The 23280-nt window shown below is 47.5% G+C and overlaps 9 protein-coding genes across 9 annotated transcripts; 5 read left to right on the forward strand and 4 right to left on the reverse strand.

The window, feature by feature from the left end:
* Nucleotides 1-89: 89 nt before the first annotated feature.
* PSV08DRAFT_216729 (Metallo-dependent phosphatase-like protein) lies at nt 90-2213 on the forward strand. Its single transcript, XM_014224719.2, has 5 exons — nt 90-394; nt 457-580; nt 635-725; nt 781-961; nt 1012-2213. Exons 1-5 carry the CDS (start codon nt 366-368, stop codon nt 1940-1942), a joined length of 1356 nt encoding a protein of 451 aa, XP_014080194.1. The 5' UTR covers nt 90-365; the 3' UTR covers nt 1943-2213.
* A 306-nt stretch (nt 2214-2519) lies between these two features.
* Nucleotides 2520-4376, reverse strand: PSV08DRAFT_399301 (major facilitator superfamily domain-containing protein; the record flags this gene model as incomplete). The annotated part of the gene is made up of 4 exons (XM_014224720.2): nt 2520-2898; nt 2950-3205; nt 3262-3601; nt 3674-4376. 4 exons carry the CDS (start codon nt 4374-4376, stop codon nt 2581-2583), a joined length of 1617 nt encoding a protein of 538 aa, XP_014080195.2. The 3' UTR covers nt 2520-2580.
* Nucleotides 4377-5062: 686 nt separating this feature from the next.
* PSV08DRAFT_399302 (POT family-domain-containing protein) lies at nt 5063-7124 on the reverse strand (the record flags this gene model as incomplete). Its single annotated transcript, XM_066093575.1, has 5 exons — nt 5063-5726; nt 5872-6157; nt 6209-6577; nt 6630-6851; nt 6914-7124. 5 exons carry the CDS (start codon nt 7122-7124, stop codon nt 5063-5065), a joined length of 1752 nt encoding a protein of 583 aa, XP_065949857.1.
* Nucleotides 7125-9025: 1901 nt separating this feature from the next.
* Nucleotides 9026-9626, forward strand: PSV08DRAFT_384939 (uncharacterized protein; the record flags this gene model as incomplete). Its single annotated transcript, XM_014224722.2, has 2 exons — nt 9026-9487; nt 9553-9626. The coding sequence occupies exons 1-2, from the start codon at nt 9058-9060 to the stop codon at nt 9624-9626; spliced, it is 504 nt and encodes a 167-aa protein (XP_014080197.2). The 5' UTR covers nt 9026-9057.
* Nucleotides 9627-9674: 48 nt separating this feature from the next.
* Nucleotides 9675-11860, reverse strand: PSV08DRAFT_216737 (glycoside hydrolase; the record flags this gene model as incomplete). Its single annotated transcript, XM_014224723.1, has 8 exons — nt 9675-10032; nt 10110-10371; nt 10425-10574; nt 10632-10719; nt 10773-11047; nt 11100-11270; nt 11321-11610; nt 11661-11860. 8 exons carry the CDS (start codon nt 11858-11860, stop codon nt 9852-9854), a joined length of 1617 nt encoding a protein of 538 aa, XP_014080198.1. The 3' UTR covers nt 9675-9851.
* Nucleotides 11861-12693: 833 nt separating this feature from the next.
* On the forward strand, nt 12694-14921 carry PSV08DRAFT_216741 (uncharacterized protein). Its single transcript, XM_014224724.1, has 5 exons — nt 12694-13411; nt 13475-13724; nt 13779-14248; nt 14304-14660; nt 14715-14921. Exons 1-5 carry the CDS (start codon nt 12777-12779, stop codon nt 14839-14841), a joined length of 1839 nt encoding a protein of 612 aa, XP_014080199.1. The 5' UTR covers nt 12694-12776; the 3' UTR covers nt 14842-14921.
* A 180-nt stretch (nt 14922-15101) lies between these two features.
* PSV08DRAFT_359439 (SGNH hydrolase-type esterase domain-containing protein) lies at nt 15102-17479 on the reverse strand. Its single transcript, XM_014224725.1, has 4 exons — nt 17436-17479; nt 16869-17381; nt 15486-16797; nt 15102-15433 (listed from the first exon to the last, which is right to left on the reverse strand). The coding sequence occupies exons 2-4, from the start codon at nt 17319-17321 to the stop codon at nt 15192-15194; spliced, it is 2007 nt and encodes a 668-aa protein (XP_014080200.1). The 5' UTR covers nt 17322-17381; nt 17436-17479; the 3' UTR covers nt 15102-15191.
* Nucleotides 17480-18652: 1173 nt separating this feature from the next.
* On the forward strand, nt 18653-21274 carry PSV08DRAFT_407592 (uncharacterized protein). The gene is made up of 7 exons (XM_014224726.1): nt 18653-18754; nt 18805-19209; nt 19278-19470; nt 19524-20396; nt 20449-20607; nt 20669-20995; nt 21099-21274. Exons 2-7 carry the CDS (start codon nt 18818-18820, stop codon nt 21159-21161), a joined length of 2007 nt encoding a protein of 668 aa, XP_014080201.1. The 5' UTR covers nt 18653-18754; nt 18805-18817; the 3' UTR covers nt 21162-21274.
* A 311-nt stretch (nt 21275-21585) lies between these two features.
* On the forward strand, nt 21586-22476 carry PSV08DRAFT_368554 (uncharacterized protein; the record flags this gene model as incomplete). The annotated part of the gene is made up of 1 exon (XM_014224727.1): nt 21586-22476. One exon carries the CDS (start codon nt 21586-21588, stop codon nt 22474-22476), a length of 891 nt encoding a protein of 296 aa, XP_014080202.1.
* Nucleotides 22477-23280: the final 804 nt, after the last annotated feature.

Consider the following 23280-nt stretch of genomic DNA (forward strand, 5'->3'; position numbering starts at 1 on the left):
GCTACTAGCTGCTCGGCTCAACGCTGATCCCTGCATGTCGGAACGCCCGCTGTGGATCTTATACACGATACCACCAACCCACCATTATGCGCCTACACAGCTACTAAACAACTTCAAATCGACATACGAGTACCATTCTTACACGAAGAAGCCTACAAGAGCATCTCTAGCACCGACTGATCCTCTTGGCTGCACGACAACCACGCGCCGCACGCGTTCCGCCACCAGCGATAGCACCCGCCCCCACTGAATTCTTCGAGATATATAGCTTTGCAGACACCCACACGTTGCGCCCATTGTCCCAATATCTCTACATTCGCTTCTCAAAATACCCTTGCGTGCGCTCATAGCGCAGAGCCGTCACCATGAGCGCTGGCGGTAGCGACCTCGACAAGTACGACCAGCCACTGAGTCTCGACATGTGTACGCAAAGTACGGCACTGACGGCGATTACAGGGCCATTCAGCAGCTCCGTGCATGTCGTCCTATTCCCGAGAACCAAGTGCGAGAGCTATGTTATAAAGCACGTGAGTTGCTAATTGAAGAGGGCAACGTAGTGGCAGTTGATGCGCCAGTTACGGTAGGCAGCTTGTTGACTCTTCCTTTGGCACAGCTAACCTTATCATGTCAACAGATATGCGGTGATATCCACGGACAGTTTCACGATCTCATGGAGTTATTCCGTGTTGGTGGAGATGTCCCAGACACAAACTATCTCTTCATGGGTACGGACGAGCGCTATCTATGGCACCGACAATACCTTAACTGACCAACTTGCAGGTGACTTTGTCGACCGCGGCTTTTACTCCCTCGAATCCTTCCTCCTGCTTCTATGCCTCAAAGTCCGACATCCAGATCGAATAACGCTCATTAGAGGCAACCATGAATCAAGACAAATAACTACAGTTTATGGTTTCTATGATGAGTGCCTGCGGAAATATGGAAGCGCAAACGTCTGGAGGTACGGCGCCAAGCTAAAACTTTGCTAGAATAGCAGTTGACGTGTAATAGATACTGCTGTGAAGTCTTCGACTACCTCGCTCTTGGAGCTCTAGTCCAAGGCGCTGCGACGTCCCTCCAAGCCACCGATGGACCCATTGCAGAGTCCAGCAACGCGGAAAACATGCCCGACATTGACCAGGATATCGAGATTGAGACTTTGAACGCAAGCGGCGAGGTCATGTACCGCTATGCTCGCAACTCAGACTCCCACTCGAGCGCTGCGTCGCAAATGAGCGGGAACTTGGGTTCATCGTCGCCCGTCTCTCAAACCCCCGGACGCGTTGGCCCGGCAGGCACAGGCGCAACGTCCTCGGCCAATGGTTCGGCGCGCAACGATACAGGTGCTATCCTCTGTGTACACGGCGGTCTGTCGCCCCTCGTTGACTCGGTCGATAAGATCCGACTACTTGACCGAAAGCAGGAAGTGCCCCACGAGGGGGCCATGTGCGACCTTCTTTGGTCTGATCCTGACGAGATAGATGGTTGGGGTCTATCACCGCGTGGTGCAGGTTTCTTGTTTGGCGCAGACATCGTCAAGACATTTAACCACAAGAACGACCTTAGTCTTATCGCAAGAGCCCACCAACTTGTCATGGAGGGATTCAAGGAGATGTTTGACTCAACCATTGTAACGGTTTGGTCAGCACCCAACTACTGCTACCGTTGCGGTAATGTAGCTGCCATCCTTGAGCTAGGCGAGGACGGTTCCAACGCCGGCTACCAGAGGAGATCAAACGGAGATAGAGGTGGCGGTGGCGGAGGCTGGGTTCTCGGCTCCAATGCTGGGCCCAATGGCGAGAGGCGCTTAAGCAATATGCTCAACGACAACTTCCAGAAGAACAGAGATGGCCCAGGACGAAGATACCGCGTTTTTGAAGCCGCGCCCCAAGACTCGAGAGGTATGCCGGCAAAGAAGCCCGTCGCGGATTACTTCCTCTAGGACGGGCAAGAAATGGATACTGCCGTGGAGAAGGCACAAATCAGGGACTTGGGGTTGATGGGTGGCCTACTCGCAAACGACGTTGTGCACAGGTCGCACAATGCGGCCGCTGAGTATTTTCTGTAATAGAAGAACCAGGGGCGTCTGGAGTTTTATTGTAGCGCAATTGGATTAGTCGTATCAGGGCGCCTTGTAGTGGATCAAAAGAAGTAGGCATTGTCGTTATGGATACCCGAATCAATGAAATGAACGGATCATCAGTCTTTACAACCTATTTCTAACACCCAGCATACCTCTGAGCATCTACTTGCAACAAAAAGACGGATGTTAGTACGAGTTCCTTGTATGCGCCTCTTCAGAGATCAAAAACAATCGACAAAAACATACGACAGCGAGGATTCGCCAGTGGTCACCCGCCTGACTACTAACTCACCGGTAAACTGCTTAAATAGAGAAGATCGAACGAGTTTCCGTGATCGTACGTGATTGAGCCGTGGAAATGTGAAGATGTTGGTGTTGGTGCGGGCCGTGTTATCCTTTGCCCGTGCAGTTTAACCACTCATTCACAGTTGGTAATAAAATCCTCAATTGTTAAATTTCCAAAAGAAACAGATAGTCGAATTCACCAATACACTTTCTTAAACAGCCCATTGACTACGCCTCCTCAGACTCGGTCCATACCGGTAGAGCACATACGGAATAGGCACAGTGAGCACCCCAAGACACCCCAGCAACGTCAAAGTCCAGTGCGTTTCTAGGCTCCTATACATTGGTATACCGACCACAGTCATACCTCCCGCTGCAATGTACCTGGTGAGCGCATTGAAGGTAAGTGCTGAGGCAGCGTAGGCTTCGTAGCTATCAATGATGTACATGTAAGCAGACATGAAGATGCAAATGTTGCTGAATCCGACGAGAACTGATGCGGCTAGGGGCGACCATATCGAGATGGAATTCTAATTTGATAGTTAGAAATGCTATAAAGGGTGAAATACGGTGGTGCTTACGTAGTCAGTCCAGCCCATCCAGAAGAGGCCGATGGGTAGTGCAGGTGCGCCCACCATGGCAAAGAATAATCTCGATTCTCGGTGGACCAGTTTGCCAGATCCGTCGTCTCCATCGCTTTTGAGTTGTTGGAGGGTCCGGCGGTAGGCAAGTGGGACTAGGATTGCCGAAAGCATGATTCCGATAAAGAGGCCCATGAAGCAGATGTTGGAGAGACCTTCGTTAATGCCGTAAGTTTCTGCGAAGATGAAGGGGTAACTATGAGAGGTTAGCGTTACTCAAAACTCCTGGGGGAAGTCTCAGGAGATAAATACCCATCCAGGAAAGTGAACAAGATTATGTACACAATCGTCAAGTATAAGGTGAATGCTACAACGATTGGTTGTGTGGAGAGAAAAAATGGCCGCAAGAAGCTCTTGGACATTAGCTCGCCTAGCGAGGCATGTGAGGCTTCTGCTGCTGTTAAGAAGCGTTCATTTCCTGTAAGCTTGCGGAAGCAAGCTGCTTTGTAATGCAGGATTCGTGGGGCGAAGGATTCTTTTTTGAGAAGTAGGATAAGGATGAACGTTGCGCCGACCAAGATCAGTGTTATCCACTCAGCCCATCTCCAATCGACAGATGGGTCGTAGCCAACATAGGCACCTATGACTGGTCCTATTTATCAATCGTGTTAGTAAAGTTTCTAAGGTAAACTCTGTGAATTAGACATCAGTATTGAGGACTTACCAAAAACTGGTCCGCCAAATGCGGGAATGGCGTACAACGGAAGCGCAAACGTCTTTTCGACTGGATCCCACATGTCTCCTACCGTCCCACCAGCCACCGTGAGCGGAGCACTGGCGGAGAATCCAGCCAGAAACCGGAAAACAAGCTGAGCGCCAAAGTTCGGCGCCAAAGCTGCGCCCAGGATCCAGCATCCAAAAATGAATAGCGAAACAAGGTAAACGAGATACCGTCCCAGGAGCTCAGAAAGCGGGCTAAGCAGTAATGCTCCCAATCCCATTCCAACTAAAAACAGCGCAGTAGCCAGCGATTCCGCCACCTCCGAGACCCCAAGTTCAGCAGTCGCACTCGTCAAGACAGCGGAGTCGATTGAGGAAGCGATGGTTGCCACAAATGCGACGAGGCAAACAAGCATGGTAGCGCCCACACGGTGAATCGTAGACCATTTCTTTGGATTCAATGGGTCATCAGGACCAGCCCAACCAACCTGGTAATACACTTTCCCATTGGAATCTTGCATCAACATGATACCCGGTATCTGCGTGAACGGTTCACCTTTTGCTTCGTCATCTCCGGATTCCTGCGCTTCTTGTTCTTCTGGCTTCCGAGGAGTGTATCTGGAAAATTCGTCAGGGGAGTCGGTTATACGGGAGAGTTCTTGTTTGACATGTTGCTGGATGGCTCGGCGTTGGAGGAAGAATGCCATGGCGGAAAAAAAAACTTCTCAAAACTCTCAACATGAAAGGAACGAAACGAGCAAGAGTCTTTTTATAATTATTTGGAAAAAAGATTCATTGCTATGTATTCTCCACTCTACCTTCAGTCCCCCGAGAAAAAATCGAAACTCCGTGGTGTATCCGAGACCACCCCCTTGGAGGCTTTACCCACCGCTCCGTCTTCATGACAATATGTACGCGCTTGCGCTTAAAAATGGATCCTTATCGGAAAAGTGGTGATAGCAGGATAGCATTGCGGGTCCTGGAATTATGGGTTTTTGTGGCTTGTGGGTTGAAGCTTGGACCCACGTATGACGATGAGTGCATGGTTTCCTCGGAAGAGGCCACACGTGTGGGAGAGGACAGAATTAGTGTCGGTTATAGCTTATTCCCGGGAATATTTCAGTGGGTATTATTTCAAGCCGCATGGCCACTACTTGTGTGAACGGTTACGGTCATGAGAAAGAAGAATGAGAGCATGTGGGGCACTAAAAAGACTTTGCATCCTTGATGGTTGGCCGCCACACATCAACCATAGAAAGGATGAATATGTAGGTATAAGTAAATACGACTTGGCCAGAAATTTGTAGCCAAGGATTCCCGTGGAATTAATCAATACTAACTCAATACCCGATCAGTCAACGCAAACCCCTTACCAGAGCCCAAGAATCTCCAGCTAAGCCCTCTCCGCATCCGCAGTCTTCTCCGCCTTGAATTCTGCGTTAGACTGGTACTCGCCTTCAGGAAGCTTATCGAGGCTCTCATCTTCCTTGTCCAGCGATCTAAATGTCCAAGTAAACCCAATATAACCAAGCAATGTTAGAATGGCAATACCCGTGTACAACCACACCAGCAGCGGATCGTCAGCCAAAGGCACAAAGGCCTGCGCAATGGCAGATGAGAATGCGTGAGTGAACCAGAACATACCCGTCACGAATGATCGCATGTTTCTGGGTGCCTTGGTGTACGCGTATTCCAATCCGGTAATCGAGGCAAAAATTTCCGAAAACGCAATGAGGACGTATGCAGGGACTTGAGTCCATACCGATAGGTCTGGGGGTACGTCACAACTGCCTGCATATTTGCCACATGGAGACTTTTCGTAGATGAAGTGTTGGATGACTGCAGCGACCACCATGGAAAGCAGCGCGCAAACGAAACCAGCTTGGATTTTCTTCAAGGGCGAGAATTTGATGCCCCAATGTGCCAGCTTGGGGTAGATGATCTTGTCGAAGATTGGAATGAAAATTAGAAGAGTGAAGGGGTTTAGATTATGGACGATGTCGTTTGGTACGCCGTTGAGCTTCATGGTCGATGCTTGGGAGACCAGATTGCTTGTCCTAGATTACGAAGATCAGAGTCAGCTTGTGTCATAAATGGTTTAATGGCACTTGGACGAACATTTGACTATAAGGCAACCAAAAGATGGGCAGCCAGAGGAACACTTCGCAGGCCTTGATACCACGTCGGACCTCTTCAACCCACGCATCATCAAACGTCATCCACGATGGCTTATTGGCCATCTTGCTCGGCTTCGCGCTCTCCCAAATATTCGGGTCCGAGAAGTTCCTCCATGTGTCCATTGGGTTTATTGAGAAACGGCCTTTCAAGACCAATCCGTACACTCTCAAGGACTTGAGGAGTACGTCGCCCTGTGGCGGCTTCTTGACATAGTGCTTGCTGAATACGACCATCAAGAGTGGGCAGAAGGCAAAGAGAATAGTTGGAAGTGTGAATGAAAGCCAGAATCCGACGTATTTCTCGGCGTAAACTGAGAGGAAGGTTAGCAGCTATTTTATTGCCTTTGTCAAAATCAACTTACCCATAGAGACTTGACCAACCAATGCTCCCACATTAATCAAAAGATAATAGCGCATATAAATTCTGGAGTAGGTAATTCCGGGGTCGACAATAACGCGTTCTCCGTTCGGCTCAACGCGTATAGTCGCTCTCGGGTGACTAGCCTCATATTGCTCCGCAATGAGTGGCGAGATGCAGCATTTGAACAATCCAACACCTGCACCAAATAGAATCAGACCCAGGATGAACGAGGCAAGAGCTCCATTCGGGTTTGGTCCCATGACTTGAGGTATGGCGGCAATGATGATTAAGATGTGTCCCAGCGTGGCAACGCAAATAGCCACGTAAATGGTCTTGAACTTGCCCAAGTACTCATCTGCTAGCCAACCACCTAGACAGCGTATTCAGCATAGATATGGCGAGTTTTGAAGGGAAATTCTTACCGACTAAAGGCATGATGTACGAAAAGAAGGTGTTGAATTGAGTCAGACCCGTACTGGCACGCTGGCCCATTCCCAATGCTCCGGGCTGGCCATCACCAGCGGCTCCAGCTTCCGGGAATGGTCCAGTGGTAGGCAGTGGCTGCTGAATGAAATTCACAAACACTGCGGTTGTTCCGTAGTATGCAAAACGCTCACACATTTCGACAACTCCGATGACGTAAACTATCCGTGGAGTTAGAAATTAATTCAAATGACACAGAAAGATATTCAGGTAGTGCGCTTACTCATCCAGCTGACCTTTCCATACACGCGGCGAAGTGTTGCCCACTCCTCGTCAGTAGGATACTCCTCGCCATTAGGACCGCGAAGACTCTCAGAAGTTTTCACAAAGCTGTCTTTCTTCTCAAAACTTGCACTTGCTCTCACATCATTCTGAACGGCGGGGGTGGCTGCTAGAGCGGCATCCGCAATCTCTAGATTGGCACCAGTCGACATTGTGACGAGTGTTGAACGAACGGACCTGAGCCTTGCATAAGGGGCCCGTCCAAACTATTTATCTAGGTCCTTGCGACACAATTCTTTCGCCTTGTGAGCTGCCTCATTCAGCAAAGCCGTCAACGATATGTATCTGGGCACAGAAGAAGTAGTCCGACATGTCGAACGCCCAGAGATAAGCATCAACACAGAGAGCAAGATAGTCTCTCCACAACGATCCTTCAATCCGAGCATGCGACGTTGTGTGTGTGATTGGTGCCGAGCAATCTTGGATAACGGGTGTCCGCCCTTGGCAAATGCTGCAGTGCTGAGCCAAGCGCAGAAGATCCAATTGCATGTGCCGTTCCGATGCAAGAGTGCAACTTGTCCCGCCACCTGATTGCAGCCGAGAAATTCACGATGTATGGCATTCTAGCCACAAGTATTTCTTGATCAACGTAAAACGAACACCTTCCTTTTCAAGTGCAGTCAACGCTCTGGGCGGAAGATGTAAGCTTCAGATTTGAAATTCTCGACCTCCAGGAATTGGAAAATGGCCCTTTCATGTCACTAAATAGCATACTTTGTTCAGTGTGCACGCGATCTGCCCCACTGAAAAACTACCACATGGGAAATCATACTGGCGTTGAGAGACCTGAGATGCGCTGCTAGAGTGACGACATGTGGTGCCTTGAGCAGGTTTATAACACTATAAACAGATATTGAAAATAAGCTGCATGAGATTGGCGGTGGTTGTGTTCGTGTTGCGATGCAGAAGAAAAGGTCGCCTGACTCCAGAGTGCCAATCCTACCCCACTTTCTACTTTCAATGCCAATTACCGTGTTAGGGCACTGACCCGGAACTAGATATTAATGCAGATAAATGGCCGACTCATAGAGAGATTGTCTTGGTTTCTAGCCAGTATAAGATTCTCAACTGCGGAAAAAGATGCAAAGACGCGTTGATTCACGCTTGTGTGTGCCCACACGTTACGATAAGACGCAACATCATCTACGATTATCGTGATGGCAACTTCAAGTCAGCTACCATTAAAATACTGGGATTAGGGCGACGCAAAGCTTGGGTGGTTGAGAGATATGTAGTTATGATCACCTTTGGTGTTAAATCAATACATTGTCAGCAACGTAGAATTTACGCCCCCGTGGTATCATAAGTAAATAACAATGTTCAGATCCGAAGACTGAACTCAATATATTATCTGGAAATATTGTGTTACTATGTTGATGTTGCGACGGGAAGTTTTGAAAGTCTGAATCAGTCTGTACGTATAGAGTGTCCCGACCTCAACGGCATTTACTTACCTACGACGGAATTAGGTAGTGTTTATCTACAACATACATACTGCGGCTATATAGTTGCACCATATGAATAACACCTAAGTTCTTTTTGTGCAAACCATTCCTGTTCGCTGTAGGTATGGCGACATAATCGAACGATGCCATCTCGTACACCAAGAATTGTTTTGACTGTACTTCGGCAAAACTTCAGTAGATTTTCTCTTTTTCCATCCTTAATATCTTTCATTTTAGAGGAAAATAAAACTTAAAATTCTTCTTTTTTTCGCCTATTGCGATCTTATGGGCTTTTCTGGTTGCGTTAGGCCAGTCTCGAGGGGAAGGAAATGTTGATGTTTGTCATGTGACCTGCAGACTCTGGCCAACTAACTTGACACGGAGCCCTCAAACACCTTACTTAGTGTGGACTAGACGAAAAACAATAGCAGTGTTTCTCGGAACTAAACTACGTCGCATTTCTTTATGCACGACGGCCCCTTAGTGATCATCAACATTTGCAACTGCGTAAGGACTGTGGTCACCATCTCGGCTGGCATAGTTCTATAGAAACGACGCAACACCCTGCCACCCTTACACAGCATTTCACTGCACTCCGATCCGCACCCCAAACTGTTATCACCAAATCCGTTCCACCGACATGAATTCCGAAGTACCTGCTAGCACAGATATCAACGAGCTCACTCTCTTCAGGGAAGCAGTATCCAACAAGCCTCTGGAAACCCGTCTCGCGCTCATGCGCACTGCTCTAGCCGCAGGCTTCTCTCCCAACGAACTAGATCGCCGCCCCCGTGCCGAAGGTCGCGCACTGGACTGGGCAATCTGCGATGGTCGTTCTGTCGATTATGCTGTGCTCAAGCAAAACCTTCCTGTTGTTGAACTTTTGCTTGAAGCTGGCGCCGACCCAAGGCTTCCTTCAAGGAATGGCTCCTCACCGATTGACTCTTTGGAGGCCTGGTTTAGGCAATACGAGATCCATAGGGACACGTGGGCAGAGGAGGATTTGGAGTTGAAACCATTTTTTGAGAAGGCATTGGTGGCCATGAAAAGAACGAGAGATGAGCTCGATGGTGAGTTTTGCACTGACGCCCTGTTGTGGGCTCATTATTTGTTCACTAACTCAAGGTGCAACTAGCGAAAGATGCTGCTGAAGCTGCGAAATCAGACAAGAAAGAGAGCTCGTTATTCAACAGGATGAAATTCTGGTGATGCGGTCCAAGTACTACAGACTGTGTTTTCAGGCTTATAATAATGCAAATTCTGTTCAATAGAGGGTGGGTTTCTTTAAATACCGTCCAGACCCATAGATTTCCGGCACATTCATCAAAATCCTCTTCGCTTACTAAAGAATAAAATGCAAAACTAGCTCACGAGCTTCTTAAATCAATTAACGTATGAAGCATATTCCAAGCCGCACTCTTCGGTTGTCAAAGCTTAAAGCTCATCCCTCTTTCCCTTTCCGTTGGCCTCCTTTGGGACGAAATCCCAACTGGTACCAAAATCCGGCATATCGAAATCCGATTCTGCTAGTACTTCTTCCTTCTTCTTAGTGCTCACCGACGTCAATGCTTCCAACAAGGAACCGTCATCTAAGTCGATTGCCCATATCATGGTTCTGCAATAGGTAAAGATGTTAGCACAGCAATACTATAGGAGTGATGATTGGATAAGGATATTCACAGATCGACTTACCCTCCTAAACAACGCTTATTTGCATAGTCCAGCTTGATCTTCAGCGTTTCAGCGTCATCAAAGCTTGCCCACTGGTTACCATCCCAGGTAACAATTTTCGCTGCCGCATCGAGGTCATGCGAAACTGTTGCGCCATTTTCTATGATCTTGTTGATCTCAGCAGCTGATAGGACGCCTGGAGTTCCTGTGCATTCACCGCCCTTTGCACCATCAGTAAATTCACAGCCCGCTTTCATGCAGTTGGGATCCTTCATCGTAAAGGCTAAGTGTGAGGGTTAGCAAAGGCAATGGGAGGTGACAGGGATGAATACTTACTTCGACCATAGAAGCCTAAACCCATGACAACGCGAGCAGGGTTGATGTTGTTTCTCCAGAGAAGCTCGAGGCCTAACTGAATTTCGGTAAGGTTGGTGTGTGCGAAAGCGTATGGGCCGATCGATTTAACTGTACTGTCCCAAACGCCGTCTGAATGATGCGATGTCAGCATATTTTCCCCATTTCAAAAGAAAAAAAATGTCTTACGGATGTCATAAGTCATGATATTGAACCAATCTACCCATGGCTCGAGCTTGATGATGTCGAAGCCTTTCATGTACCAATAAGATGCTGGCTAAGGGTGAATTAGTTACATGGACTGCTTACTTTGACGAGAAGCCAACTTACGAGTGTGAGTGTAAGGCCGTAGTATCGACCACTACCGTTGAGGTGGTTGCGCAGATTCTTCAAAAAGGTTACATAATTCTCAAAATCTTCCGGAATACCTCCACGGTCCTCTGCAACAGGATATTCCCAGTCGATATCAACACCATCAAAGTTATTGGCTTTCATGAATGTCACTAGCGATTCGAAGAATGAAGCTTGTGCAGAAGTGGATTTCGCAAGGTCGGAGAAGGTGGTCCGGTATGGGCCAGGATCATTCATGGCCCATCCACCGATAGCTACAGAATACACAATTAGTAAGAGGTTGGATAGGAGTTGAGTTTTACTAACCAATCCAGACTTGAAGGCCGGGCTGCCTTTCCTTCAGTTTGGTTACTCTCTTGTACATCTTGGCCGTCTCAGCGTCCATGGCATCGATACGGAATGTTGTTGGGTTGATAAGCGCGAATGCAAAGTTGATATGCGTGTATGCTCCAAGAGGGATGTCTTCCGGCGGCATAGCTTTGCGTCTATCAGTATACTATGAATTAATAGAGTCCAAGGTTGCTTACTTCCACATGGTCTTTGCATGTTCCAGCCCTCATAGTAGCCTATAAGTTTCTCATCGGCAGTCCTCGTATTACATTGAGGCGAAGGTGTGACAACCCCGTTACAAAAGTCTGGAGTCGTGCCACAAAAGCCAAATTTGCTACAGCACACGTTGAGAGGGCATGTTGAAGCATTGGACCACTGGGCTCCCCATCCAGGATCACATTCGCTTTTGTAGTCGCATGTGGAAATACAACCCTTACCGCAGAAGTCGGGACCAAGTCCACAAACAGCTTTTCCAGTCGTTGGATCTCTACATTGTTCATTAGTAGAGCGATGTGTCTTTTTCCGAGGTGAACTCACAGGGCTCCACAGCATCCTATCTTGCAACCCTTAGTCTCACTGCATGTAAAGTCGTCGTCCTCGGCTGCTGCTTCAACACCACCTTGGAGAGCGAACGTTCGAAGGCTGGGATTTTCTTGGGCCAGAACAGAAAAGAAGTTGATCGACTGCAGTCCCAATCCAAGCAACAATGCCCGTCTTGTAAACGACCCGACGACCATGGCTGCAAAAAAGGTTACCACGTACACTATGTTACGACGCTGAGTTTTTCATACACTACGAAAGAAAGAGTGACAATGAACTTCTACATCAATGACGAGGGGACTTCGTTGAGCTTGCTTCACAACCGTTGCGACCGCAAGCTCGGGCCCAGACAAAAATGGCCGATCTAATTTCAAAATGCTGCTAGAAAGAAACGGTTCCTGCATTCCCCTGAAGGTAGCATCGGCTAGTTCGCGGATGATCTCGTTCCTTACAGCATACAAGCAGTGGCAAGCCAAAATTAGTGGAGAGTATGCGGGCTGGGCAGCCAGGATTCTGTTGGTACCTATATGCAGGCTTGGTGGCCTGAATACCAAGTCTTCATAAGACGTCTGTTATCTGAGGCGGCCTGACGGCGTTGGGGTCCAAGATGCTGGTTAATCGGCCCGCGCACGGGCAGACCCTTTGCGAACATCGATTCAACTAGCCTGTTCTGTTGTATTGGTATTGTAATTTACACTTAGCGTGGCCCCTGCATGCAAATTGCATCCTTGTAGCCAGCCCCCCAGCTACTCTGCTTGCAATCATTGCCGTTTTGATCGCTTTAGTGCATACACTACATGCTAGTTTGTCCCGCTGAACTGCCGCCCAAGGCGTGCCATCGGTGGATTTTCAGTTTACAGCTCGGGAGGAACCTTCTTCTCGTCTGCCTAAGGCTGCCAGCAGGGGTGAGGATATTTCGAGCACGTCTCGACTGATCGCAGGGGATGATGCTCATTAAACCGAATGCATAGTCTGAGGCTACCGTACCACCTACTTTGCCTGGGAGACCTTGGCATTTTGCTGGCACGAGGCTTCCCCCATCTCAACGTCAAGTTCATACCAGCTCACACTTGAGCTTTTGGACGATTGACGACACACTCACTCGTTTTCGCCATGGTTACGACGTCTTTCTGGCGGGGCTTCGTTGCCGCATCAATTTTTTTCAAGTTCAGTAATGCACAAACTAGCAGTCCTACAGGCCCTACACACCCCAACATTGCCAAAAACTGCAATGCTTTCCATACTGTCGTCAGCGGCGATGGATGCTGGGCAGTAGAAACCAAATATGGGATCTCGCACGCCAACTTCATCAAATGGAACCCTGATGTTTCTGACGACTGTTTGACCAACTTCTGGCTTGGTTCGTCATACTGTGTCGGAGTTGGTGCACTCCCGAGTTCCAGTATCAGGAGCAGTTCTGCGAATGCGCCAGTCACTAGTTCCAGCATCAAGAGCGGCTCTTCCAGTGTGCCAGTCACGAGCGTACGTAGCAGTACCATCAGCTCATCGAAGACCTCATCGGTAAAGTCTTCTAGCACACAGAAGCCTATTACTCCTACTGCACCGTACTCTATTCGAGAACCGGTACACACTTGGAATATCTCAAGCACTACGGTGGAGACTGCCTTTCCACCGAAGAAAACACAAGCAGGACAAGTTTCGTACTGCAACAACTGGCACTTGGTATCAGCTGGAGAAACATGTCAACAAATCGTTGGTGCAGCTACTCGGGCAACCATGGCACAGTTGTAAGTGACACTCCTGCTTTGACATTGATTATAAGAAGAAGACTAACCATTGGCGTAACGTAGTCTCGAGTGGAACCCTGCCCTAGACAGTGACTGCTCTGGACTCTATGATGGCTGGTGGGTGTGTATTGGCATCCAGCCGCAGTCTATGACGGTGACGTTCGACTATACCACTACCGCCGCTCCTGTAGAAGTTCCAGAGCCTACGGCATATACGCCAACAACATACCCGGAAGCGAACTCCAGCTTCGTAGCTTCACCAACCCAAGCAGGCCTTGCCCCCGACTGCAAGGCTTTCCATCAAGCAAAAGATGTAAGCATCCAGTATCTTTAGTGCGTAAACTTACTAACAAACTGTGCTACAAAGGGAGAGACATGCAGGCAGGTACTTCAGTACGGTCTCGTTTCGCAACAGCAGTTCTTTGCTTGGAACCCTGCGCTGAATGGCAACTGCGACGGCTTATGGTTGAACTACTACTATTGTGTGGTAGCCGGCGACTCTCTACCTGCGCCTCCTGTGGAAACAAAACGGCCTTCTTCGGTACCCCAAAACCAAATTAGTACCTGCAACACATGGTACAAAGCAGATGGTTCTGAAACCTGTGACGAGATTGTAATGATGTACGGCCGGTTCTCGAAAAACGACCTCATCAAATGGAACCCTACCGTTGGAACAGACTGTGGGGGTATAGGTGCAAACCAGTACCTCTGCATCGGTATTCCTGGGACACCGACTACTCGTACAACCGGTGTACCGAGTACCACTGCTCCCTCCTCTGAAAGACCGACACAGAGTGGCATGGTGGAAAATTGTAGTGATTTGTGGCTTGTCTCTCGGTAAGTGGTGACCAGTGCAGCGCGCTATATTCATACACACTAATGGGGTCAAAAGATCGGATACATGCGCTTCAATTGCTGGTAGCAAAGGAACTACGGAGCTTCAACTCTTGACCTGGAACCCAGCACTAGGTACCTCCAAGTGTACAAACCTTACACCAAACTTTTACATTTGTGTTGGCGTCACGAGCGGAGCCGTGACTACTACAAAGCCTCCGACTTCCAACTCCGCATCATCCAGTAAACCTTCTTCTGTACCTGTTTCATCTAGCGCAACAACTTCTGCTGGTGGAGCCATTACGACGCCCTCTCCAACGCAGGGGGGGATGGTTGCTGGCTGTAGGAGATTCTATTTCGTTCAGCCCGGCGATGGATGCTGGGCCATTGCCAACTCTGCTAGCATTGCTTTGAAGTAAGTTGTTGGACTCTGTTGTGTGAAAGAGTATTTACTAATATCGATTCCTAGTGACTTCTACAAATGGAACCCAGGAGCTGGCTCTGACTGTTCAAATCTGTGGCTGGACACCTGGTACTGTATCGGAATCGCTGGACCAGTCACTACAATCTCTAGTGGGCCACCCGTGCCAACTTAGCTGCCATACTTTGTTTCATAGACATATTATTTATAGGGGTGTTTGATATTCTGTAGTATTAATACATACATGTATACTTGAGCGAAACTGTATGAAGACAATGTGATCGTTGAAGTGCGACCGATTTTGCTTTTGTCACCATCATTCTTCCAAAGTGGCGTGGAGTAGCAAAAGAAGGTCCTTATTGTTTGGGATGGTGATTTTTGAGTTACCATTCACAAAGTGAACAAGGTTTCTCCGTGGCAACATAAAGACTATTGAAACTTAAGATGACATTGATAAGAGACATATTACTTAGAAATGTAAATAATACATAAGGAAAGAAAGAGAGAGTTGCACAAAATAGTTGATCAGGCGTCACTGCCGCTGCACCCATTTGTAAACCCTCCTGAGGCCATGACAACTTTGTTGTTTGCAAAGCATCTCGCCTTGACCCAAATTGGAGTGCGGAAGCTTGCAGACCATTCATAACCGTTTTCATCTGGTTCGTCAAAGTATGAGAACCCCCATTCCGTGACACCAAGGCCCAAGCATTTTCTTGTGTTATCAAGAATGGTTTCTTGTCCGTGGTCCCAACTGCTGAAGCCAGCGCCTGCATTCCAGATTAGTAAATATTTAAGTTTTGGTGGCAGATCGTAACGCACCTTTGATGGAGTAGGAGCTCCAGAGGAACTTGTAGTCTCCGTTGCATGTACCATACGTTGCCTTCATCGGCCATGGCCTGTTATCGCGCTTGACATTAATCTCATACGTGTAATCGTCTCGGCGCCATCTTCCACCAAACTTCCAGTTTAGCGGATTTTCGGGATCGTTTCCATCACAACTGTGAACGATCCGTTGGAAAGATTCGATGCAGTCATCCTTTTTGAAGTCGCCAGCATCCTGTCCGAGCTGCAAGACAAAGGTATGTTCGTCCGGTGTGCCTTGGAAATACGTAAATTCTCTTTTCCACCCAACTTCGTGATCAGGCGCGTTGACATCTGTGCCACAGAACTTTTCAATGCTCTCATTCATCCTGTCGGCTGTTACATAGCCTTTGCGTCCTTCTTTTTGCCAGCATTTGAACTCGTCTGTGACGGCACACGTCTCAGAGTCCTGACCGAGTACTTTGGCGCGAAGATCAATGCCTTTCGCAAGTGCGAAAGAGGCGATGGTCTCGTGTCCTAGTTCATTAGGATGAAAGAGTTTACCAAAACTGTCCGGTAGTCCTAAGCCTAGTGTCGGGTCAAACCAGTCATTATCTCCTGGACAGCCGGGCGGTGCAGGAGCTCGTTTGTTAAGCTTGTGGATAACTTCCGCACCGGGAGAAGGCGACTTCCAAAGAATACTGTCGTAGATGCTCGGGTCAATTGCGTCCTTGCTGGAGGGAAGTGTTCCATTCTCGTGCATTTTCTTGACCTCTTCTTGTCTTCTCCTGAGCTCGTCATGTTCCCAACCGGCTAGGTTAGTGGATGGCTTAAAGAACTGGAGGTCTGGCTGATCCTTGTCGGGGTACACTCCGCTTGAAGATGGATCGCACATCTGCCCTTTGACTCCGTCTCGCACCCAAGGATCCCAGTTTGAAAATCCGATTTGGTATTTGATAGACTCTTCGTCGCGCAAGATGTATATGACATCTCTGATTGCATTGTTGATGGCCAAAACGAGTTTGTTGAACCTTTCTCGTCGCGCAACTGTGAGCGTAAGAGCACTCTTGAACCAATACTTGGGAAGCCATCTACTAAAAGCCCACGACTGTTTGGTGGCACAATCATCATTCTCAGTGTTGAAGAACTGTGAATAGCCATTATACACGACGACCCCATCTTCGGACATCTTATCGTTGAGAGCCAAAAGGATCTGCTTGAGGTTGGACTTGAGAATGGTATCGATGTTCTCCTGGGCTTTATCGATGATTGCATTGCATGTCTCTTCTCCCTCGTAGGGAAGCATAACGCATTTCTTAATCATTCCAGCCTAGAATTTTGTAAGTGCATGTCCGAGGGTCAATCCAAAATGTTTTCAAAACGAGATTCAGAATAGCGTACCAAGCAGAGATCATTTCCACCAGCAGTCATGATGACCATGTCGATGTTATCCTTGAGCTTTTCGACTTGTTCAAAGATCTGCACCGATCGGTCCCCGCTACATGCAGGAAACTGGAAGTCTTTGACTGAGGATCCAATTGTGTTGTATACCAGCATTGGATATGACAGGTCATAACGTGAACACAACCAACTGTTTTCATCGTGAAACACACTGCCTAGATGGTTACCTGAACCAATACCAGCAGTGAAACTGTCTCCTATTGCAACCAAGTTCTTCACCCAGGAGTAGTCTGTTGGGTCTCCGTCTCTTCGCGGGCGGACTGCTGGTTTGCGTTCCAAGATATTAGAGACGGCTCGTTTGTTGACACTTTGTCTTTGGGTTTTAATGGCAGCCCCAGAGGCTGTGGAAATGACTGATGTGAATAATACCGTCCAAGCCAGTAAGGGAGCCATGATGCCTTAAACGAGAAGGCCAGACTTCTGCGAGATTCGGATCAATGATAGGTTGGCTATCTTTTTAAGAAGTAATTGTAAGCACACTTCGAGAGAGCAACCGGGAAAACTCACTTAAGCAAAGCCCTTCTTTGCTCGCTTGTACAAATGATGTAGACGAAGATAAGCCTTTTGCAATACCAAATGGCAATTTTGGTGGGAGAAGCAATAGAGCCGAAAGAAAAGCTGCCTATTCCCTATTCAGCAGCACACGGCAATCTGAAAAATTGATAGGAGAATGGTCGCCTGAAAGTCGAGGCATGGATCCAAACCCTCTAATGTTGGTATACATTTAGGCCCGTTGCACAGCCGTGTCCTGCCAAGTATCTTGTCCGCATGGATGCAGCCAAATGCTTGTAAAGCTAGGTTACGGGAGGATGCAGGGGCTTGCATAAAGGTTCGCACTAGCGTAAGTCGGCCCACTCACGTAATATGGGGGACGCGCCTGGATGCTAGCGGCTCGGGGCGCCTGATCGACCCTGGAAGAGCATGCAAGGCCTGAGACTAAAGAAAGAAGTTGGAAGTTGAGGAAATTCAGGGGATAGTGTTTGCAAGGCCTCCGCTCAATATCGGAGATACGCGTTCGGTGTCATACACTTTGTTGCTGCCATAAGGTTAAGAGATGTTTGACGGATCTGATTTCATACGTCATCTAGCACATATCGAGATGCTAAGGTACATGCCTCAAAATAATGAATACGACACAATCGTTCTGTATAAGTCAAGTGCTTCTTCATCAGTCTATCGATCTCATGTCATTTCCCGTTTTCTCAGATATCGTACTTGGCAGCCTCCATGCCCACACATTCATTGAACCAGATGCACCATAAATTGCGACGTTGCATGCAAAGAAAACCCTGCACATATTTTTTTAAGCGGTCTATATTGAAAGCGGCCTTACCAGGCACCTTCCTCGTGGTGCAAGTGCCGTCCTTGGTCTGGGTTCATCTACTGGTCCTTCGCTATCATCTCGGCCGTATCTCACCACTGTGCCGGGTCAGGCGTTCCGCTGTTTTGTTACGGTATCGTGTATTTTACTGGGATCTGCTTTTCAAGACAATCCTAAGCTGCGAAGCTAATGAATTTGATCAACACATGATACCACGGCTGGGTATCCTAGTATGGCTTGCAAGGATAATTATTCATTTTAGTTGCCCGTGTGCACTTGTTCCACTCTTCAACAGTTATATTTAGCGCATGTCAATATCTATGCCTTGGCTTTCCCTTTACGGAAGGACCAAACTAGTTCTCTTATGGTGGAAATGATGGGCGCAGCGCACACAAGGTCTCTTGAGATACAGTACTCTCAATCGTGACCTGCTATGTTCTCGTGGTCCTACTCACCAAGCATTTCCAACTGTGACATGTCGTAAAGACGTGACTCCATACATTCGGTGAGCACACTTGATTCCCAGAATGCAAGAAGCAGCTAACTTGCTCATAGTTTTTATTGCATCATGGCTTCTTCCATCCTAACGCTCGTTTTCTCTACTATCCTGGCTGCTCGTCCTGTTCTTGCAGGGAGTCGTGCCTGGGAATCTTCTATCGTTTACACTCCACCCAGTTACACTGAGCTACATGGCGACCTTTTCGTGCCTGAGAAAGAGAACGCAACAATTGGCACGGGTTCTCGGAGGTCTACGAATACAATCAAGAAGCGTTATGTGACCATCAACCCAGGTACTGCCAACTCTGACGACCGCTTATGGCCTAACGGCAAGATTACATATTGCTTCGAGTCGAAAGCAACGAAGGAACTTTTCTTCGAAGATTTGCTCGAGGCGAGAAAGCTATGGGAAAACTCAGGACTTGGATCTGGCTTTGACTGGGAAGAAAAAGATGAGTCGTAGTAAGTTGATCCTGATGAGAAACTAATTTTTTTTGAAAATTGCATCCATTCTGACAGAAACTTTGCAGCTGTAACAACAACGCAAACAGGCCGAACTTCCTTCTCATCACCAAGAGCGATGGACTTTCATGTACTGTTGGCATACCGCCTCTTAATAAGATGAGCGGTGACCCAGAGAACAGAGGGCCCCTGATGAGACTGACTGCCGATCTTGATATTGGAAAGCAAAACTTGGTTGCCAATTTTGCGCATCAAATGGGCGTAAGCATCCTCTCATATTTGGTTCATCGAAACCCAACTAATAAGAGACTTAGCATGCGTGGGGTCTGCATCACGAGCATCAAAACCCAGCCTTCTGGTCATCTGACTACGCTGCTGCCGGTGGAAATGTCTTTGGTGCTTCAAATTTCAAGTGCCAGAATCTGAAAGACTACGCCAGCGTCGCTGCAACACTGACTGCCGATCAAATGAAAAAAGCTTGCACTTCGAGGGCTTTTGCTAAGGCTCATCGATTCAGCGCTGCAGAGTATCTCCCATTTGCTGATTCAACTGCATACAGAGCGAGCAAGTCGGTTACGGAACCTGATTGGGACTCTATCATGATTTACGACAGCGGTATGGGGTCAGTCTTGACCAAGCCGAATGGAGATCAGATCAAGCAAGTCCTTGCTCCCAGCCAGCGTGATGTTGAGGGCTTAAAACTGCTGTATGGCATTTCGCCCAAGTCAAAGTTCAATCCACTTGGAAGCAAGTCTAATTCCAAGAGGAACAAGTTCAATGACATCCGCAAGAAAGAGAGGGACAGTGGGTGTGGAGAGGTGCCCGATGATGACCCGAAAGGGCAAGTCTTGTGTACTCCCGCTACCTGTGGTGGAGGCTCTTGCCCGGCTAAGAAAGCGCGAGCTGTAGAGGCCACAAGTAACCGGAAGGCATTGCCTCGTGCAATCCCAACAACAGCAGACCCCGTGTTCGGTTTCCTAAACAAACCAACACAGGGAGGTCTGGACGCTTTTGCCAAAGAGTTCTTCGATACCAAGCCTTTCTTAGTTGATTTGGAGGATGTCGACAGTCGTGAGCGTTCTACATCCATCTTTATGCAGTGGAAACAGGGTCCTTTCATGGCTGGTGTCATGGGCCTGTATGGATGTACATCTGTGCTGTTGACTTCTCAATGTGGAATGTTCATGGTAAGAGACCGTGAGCCTTCATAGAAGATATCCTTTAGCTAACAAGAGACAGTCACATCATTGGGAAAGTTGGTGGAAGGGAAAGACAACAGAAGAGCAGTTCCGAGATGCAGTCATCAAGCCGCTAGTAGAAGGCGATATCGACAACCCCTCCTTCCTGGGATTTCCTCAACTTCCCAAGGACTGCTTAACTAAAGAGAAAAATCTCAAGGTATGCATCTCCCTTTTGTATTCAATAGCTGTAGTTGCCATGTACTAACGACATCATCAAGGCGACAATATTCACGCCAACCTTTGTCGCCGGGACCAAATCAAAGTACCAGGCTAAGGTAGCAATGCTTGTCTCAGCTGTTGCTGAATCCATGTCAATAGCAGAGTCTGACATCAAGATCCAACTTTACGACGCGAACGTGGACGACAATTACAAAGATGATTGGCAACAGGTCAAAAATACTGACACGGCAAGTGGCAAGGTCATGCTGACTTATAACAACGACATCTTCCGTGATGGGAACAGGGCTGCATACCAAGTCTGGGCCGGAGCTTTGGTGACTGATGTAAAGCAAGCCAACAGTGCTATCAATACAGCAATGATGCAGGTGAGTTGTGACATCTCTGTCTACCGTCATTCCATGTTTTTTTGCAATCACTGAACGAACGAAATCCACTCATGACGTGGCATATGCTAACTTTGAGCTCTAGGATGATTGGAAACCAAATTTCTCGAGAAAACGAACGATTCTGAGATTCTTTGGTTTCGCCTAGGCTAAGCTCCACGTTTGACTTACTTTCCCTTATTTCGTTTCGCTTCCATTTACCTTTTCCCCATCTCTTCTTCCTCTATATCTCTTGACAAATCAAAGCTTTTATGTGTCCTCGATACGCCTCGTGGTTGGAGTTGTTCCCTAGCTACGACAAACATTGTGAGCTCTTCAGTGAAACAAGGAGGAACGCAGTGAAAGATGCACCCATACAATGCCTTTGATGGGCTGGAAGACGATTTACTAATTAAATCTGCTGCACTTATATGCATCATCTTCTTCTTCTTCTTCTTCTCCTACGTGTATATGTTATCGCCACGCAATTCACTCGATTATCAATTTGAGAGTCTCCATAAGTTTCACTACAGCACTAGAGAAATCTCCTTCAATCCGCAACTGGCCACACGTGTCGCGCACAACCATTCACTATGACTTCAGTAACAGACTTTTCTGGTCCATCCCCATACTCTGGCTCAACAGCACGGGATGTTCGCCGTACTCAATCATTATCTGTACGCCATCTTCAATCTGGGTACTCTCCATCAAACTTCTCTAATATTTTTCCTTTGACTGCTCTTCCAGTCAGTTCCTTTACACAACCTTCTTTCGGATTTAATATTGACTCCAGGCACTTCTCTGAGTCCCATACTACAAACATGTCCAGTCAGTCCCAGCTGACCTCCAAGGGTTATGAACATTCCATCAGAAATATGCGCACTGTGCGCCAGAGTCATCTAAGCATGCCCGACCACCATGAATTTGTTGCTGCTGCGATGTCGAAACGGAACACAACACAACTATCTAGTATGATGCAGTTTGAGACCCGGTCGCCGCCATACCCACTGTATGACGAGAATGTTTACACTCAGTCAACACATATTGTCCATTGTTCTCACGATACATATTTCCGTCAGCCAACAGCAGAAGACTTTCTCCGACAACATCCTCCACTACCGCCACCGCCAGTGGAAGTATGCGACATCGATCAAGATCTCCCGGTAATCGAGCCAGACTCACATGTAGAAATGGATCAGCTTGAACAGCCCATTGAAGATCCTTGCAATTCCCAACCTGGTAAGATGGATGCAGGTACACCCACACATCCTTCCACCAAGTCTCCGCCCGAGCCGTCATGTACACATCACAACAGCCGCGTACAATCCATCGATAGTGACATGTATCAACCAGCTCTTGGGGGGCTACACAAAATCTCGAACCTTCAAGGCAAAACCTCGAAGTGCAACAAAGTCAGAAACGCGGTGAGCAGGCTAAATCCCTTCAGGCGCCAACGGCAGTTTGGGAGTGGGACAAAGCGATAAAATATAAGTGCGGCCCTTTGTCCGTTTTGTTCCAGGCCATCCACCAACCACCTATTCCGTATGAGGTGGCTGCCAGTAATAAAAGAGTCGATATTTCTAGAAGCTTCGAATGTGCGCGCTTGGGATTAACTCTATCATATAAGCATGAAGATGGTAGGCCTGAGATTCAGTTTACCCTTTCCTTCTCTTGGTACAAGCACCCAAAAACTATCTATTACATCCACTAAAAGCATTTCGTCTCTTCTCCTGAATCATACTCCAAAGCTACTATCTCTTTGTGCAAAACGAAAATAAACAACCCTTCGTAGTTGCATTCAAACCCCATTAACCAGACAATGGGTCCAAGCACGTCAGATTTCCCAAAAAAACTCGCAGAATCCTACATCGCAAGCCTTCCAAACAATGTCGCTATTTGAAATATAACCTTAGATAAACTAACGTTCCTCCCTGCGTCACGCAAATCCCCCCGTGCCGCAAGAAAAGAGGGGTACCTTATCGTTAGGATACGATATCTCTATTAACGCGCTATTTTTAAAATCTCTTTATAGATTAGCTATATTTTTTACTCTCTTCTATAGGTGTAGACACTTTTTCTTATAAAAAATACGCTATTGCTATTAAATCTACGCTAATACGTAAAAGACGCCTTTTCTAGAGCTTAGCTATAAAACTACTATAGATAGCCTCTATCTTACTCTATCAAACCCCTATACTAAGTAAAAAAAGTTATATATACTAAAGAAACCTTTAGCTATACTATAGAGCTAATCTTAGCCTTTAGTACAGCGTAGCGCTTATATCTAT

The sequence above is a fragment of the Bipolaris maydis genome (genome assembly GCF_028858645.1).
Source record: "Bipolaris maydis strain C4 unplaced genomic scaffold PSV08scaffold_2, whole genome shotgun sequence".
NCBI lineage: Eukaryota > Fungi > Ascomycota > Dothideomycetes > Pleosporales > Pleosporaceae > Bipolaris > Bipolaris maydis.

Excerpts from the sequence above, each read along its gene's own strand:
- PSV08DRAFT_359439 (XM_014224725.1), bottom strand. The coding sequence starts at position 17,321 with ATGGCTCCCTTACTGGCTTGGACGGTATTATTCACATCAGTCATTTCC. Across the intron at positions 16,798-16,868 it reads GTGGAAATGATCTCTGCTTG|GCTGGAATGATTAAGAAATG; the intron begins GTACGCTATTCT and ends ACAAAATTCTAG. Across the intron at positions 15,434-15,485 it reads GAGCTCCTACTCCATCAAAG|GCGCTGGCTTCAGCAGTTGG; the intron begins GTGCGTTACGAT and ends TCTGGAATGCAG.
- PSV08DRAFT_216741 (XM_014224724.1), top strand. The coding sequence starts at position 12,777 with ATGGTTACGACGTCTTTCTGGCGGGGCTTCGTTGCCGCATCAATTTTT. Across the intron at positions 13,725-13,778 it reads CTTTCCATCAAGCAAAAGAT|GGAGAGACATGCAGGCAGGT; the intron begins GTAAGCATCCAG and ends TGTGCTACAAAG. Across the intron at positions 14,661-14,714 it reads TCTGCTAGCATTGCTTTGAA|TGACTTCTACAAATGGAACC; the intron begins GTAAGTTGTTGG and ends ATCGATTCCTAG.
- PSV08DRAFT_407592 (XM_014224726.1), top strand. The coding sequence starts at position 18,818 with ATGGCTTCTTCCATCCTAACGCTCGTTTTCTCTACTATCCTGGCTGCT. Across the intron at positions 19,210-19,277 it reads GAAGAAAAAGATGAGTCGTA|CTGTAACAACAACGCAAACA; the intron begins GTAAGTTGATCC and ends GAAACTTTGCAG. Across the intron at positions 20,397-20,448 it reads CTCAATGTGGAATGTTCATG|TCACATCATTGGGAAAGTTG; the intron begins GTAAGAGACCGT and ends AACAAGAGACAG.
- PSV08DRAFT_216729 (XM_014224719.2), top strand. The coding sequence starts at position 366 with ATGAGCGCTGGCGGTAGCGACCTCGACAA. Across the intron at positions 395-456 it reads GGCGGTAGCGACCTCGACAA|GGCCATTCAGCAGCTCCGTG; the intron begins GTACGACCAGCC and ends CGGCGATTACAG. Across the intron at positions 962-1,011 it reads GGAAGCGCAAACGTCTGGAG|ATACTGCTGTGAAGTCTTCG; the intron begins GTACGGCGCCAA and ends GACGTGTAATAG.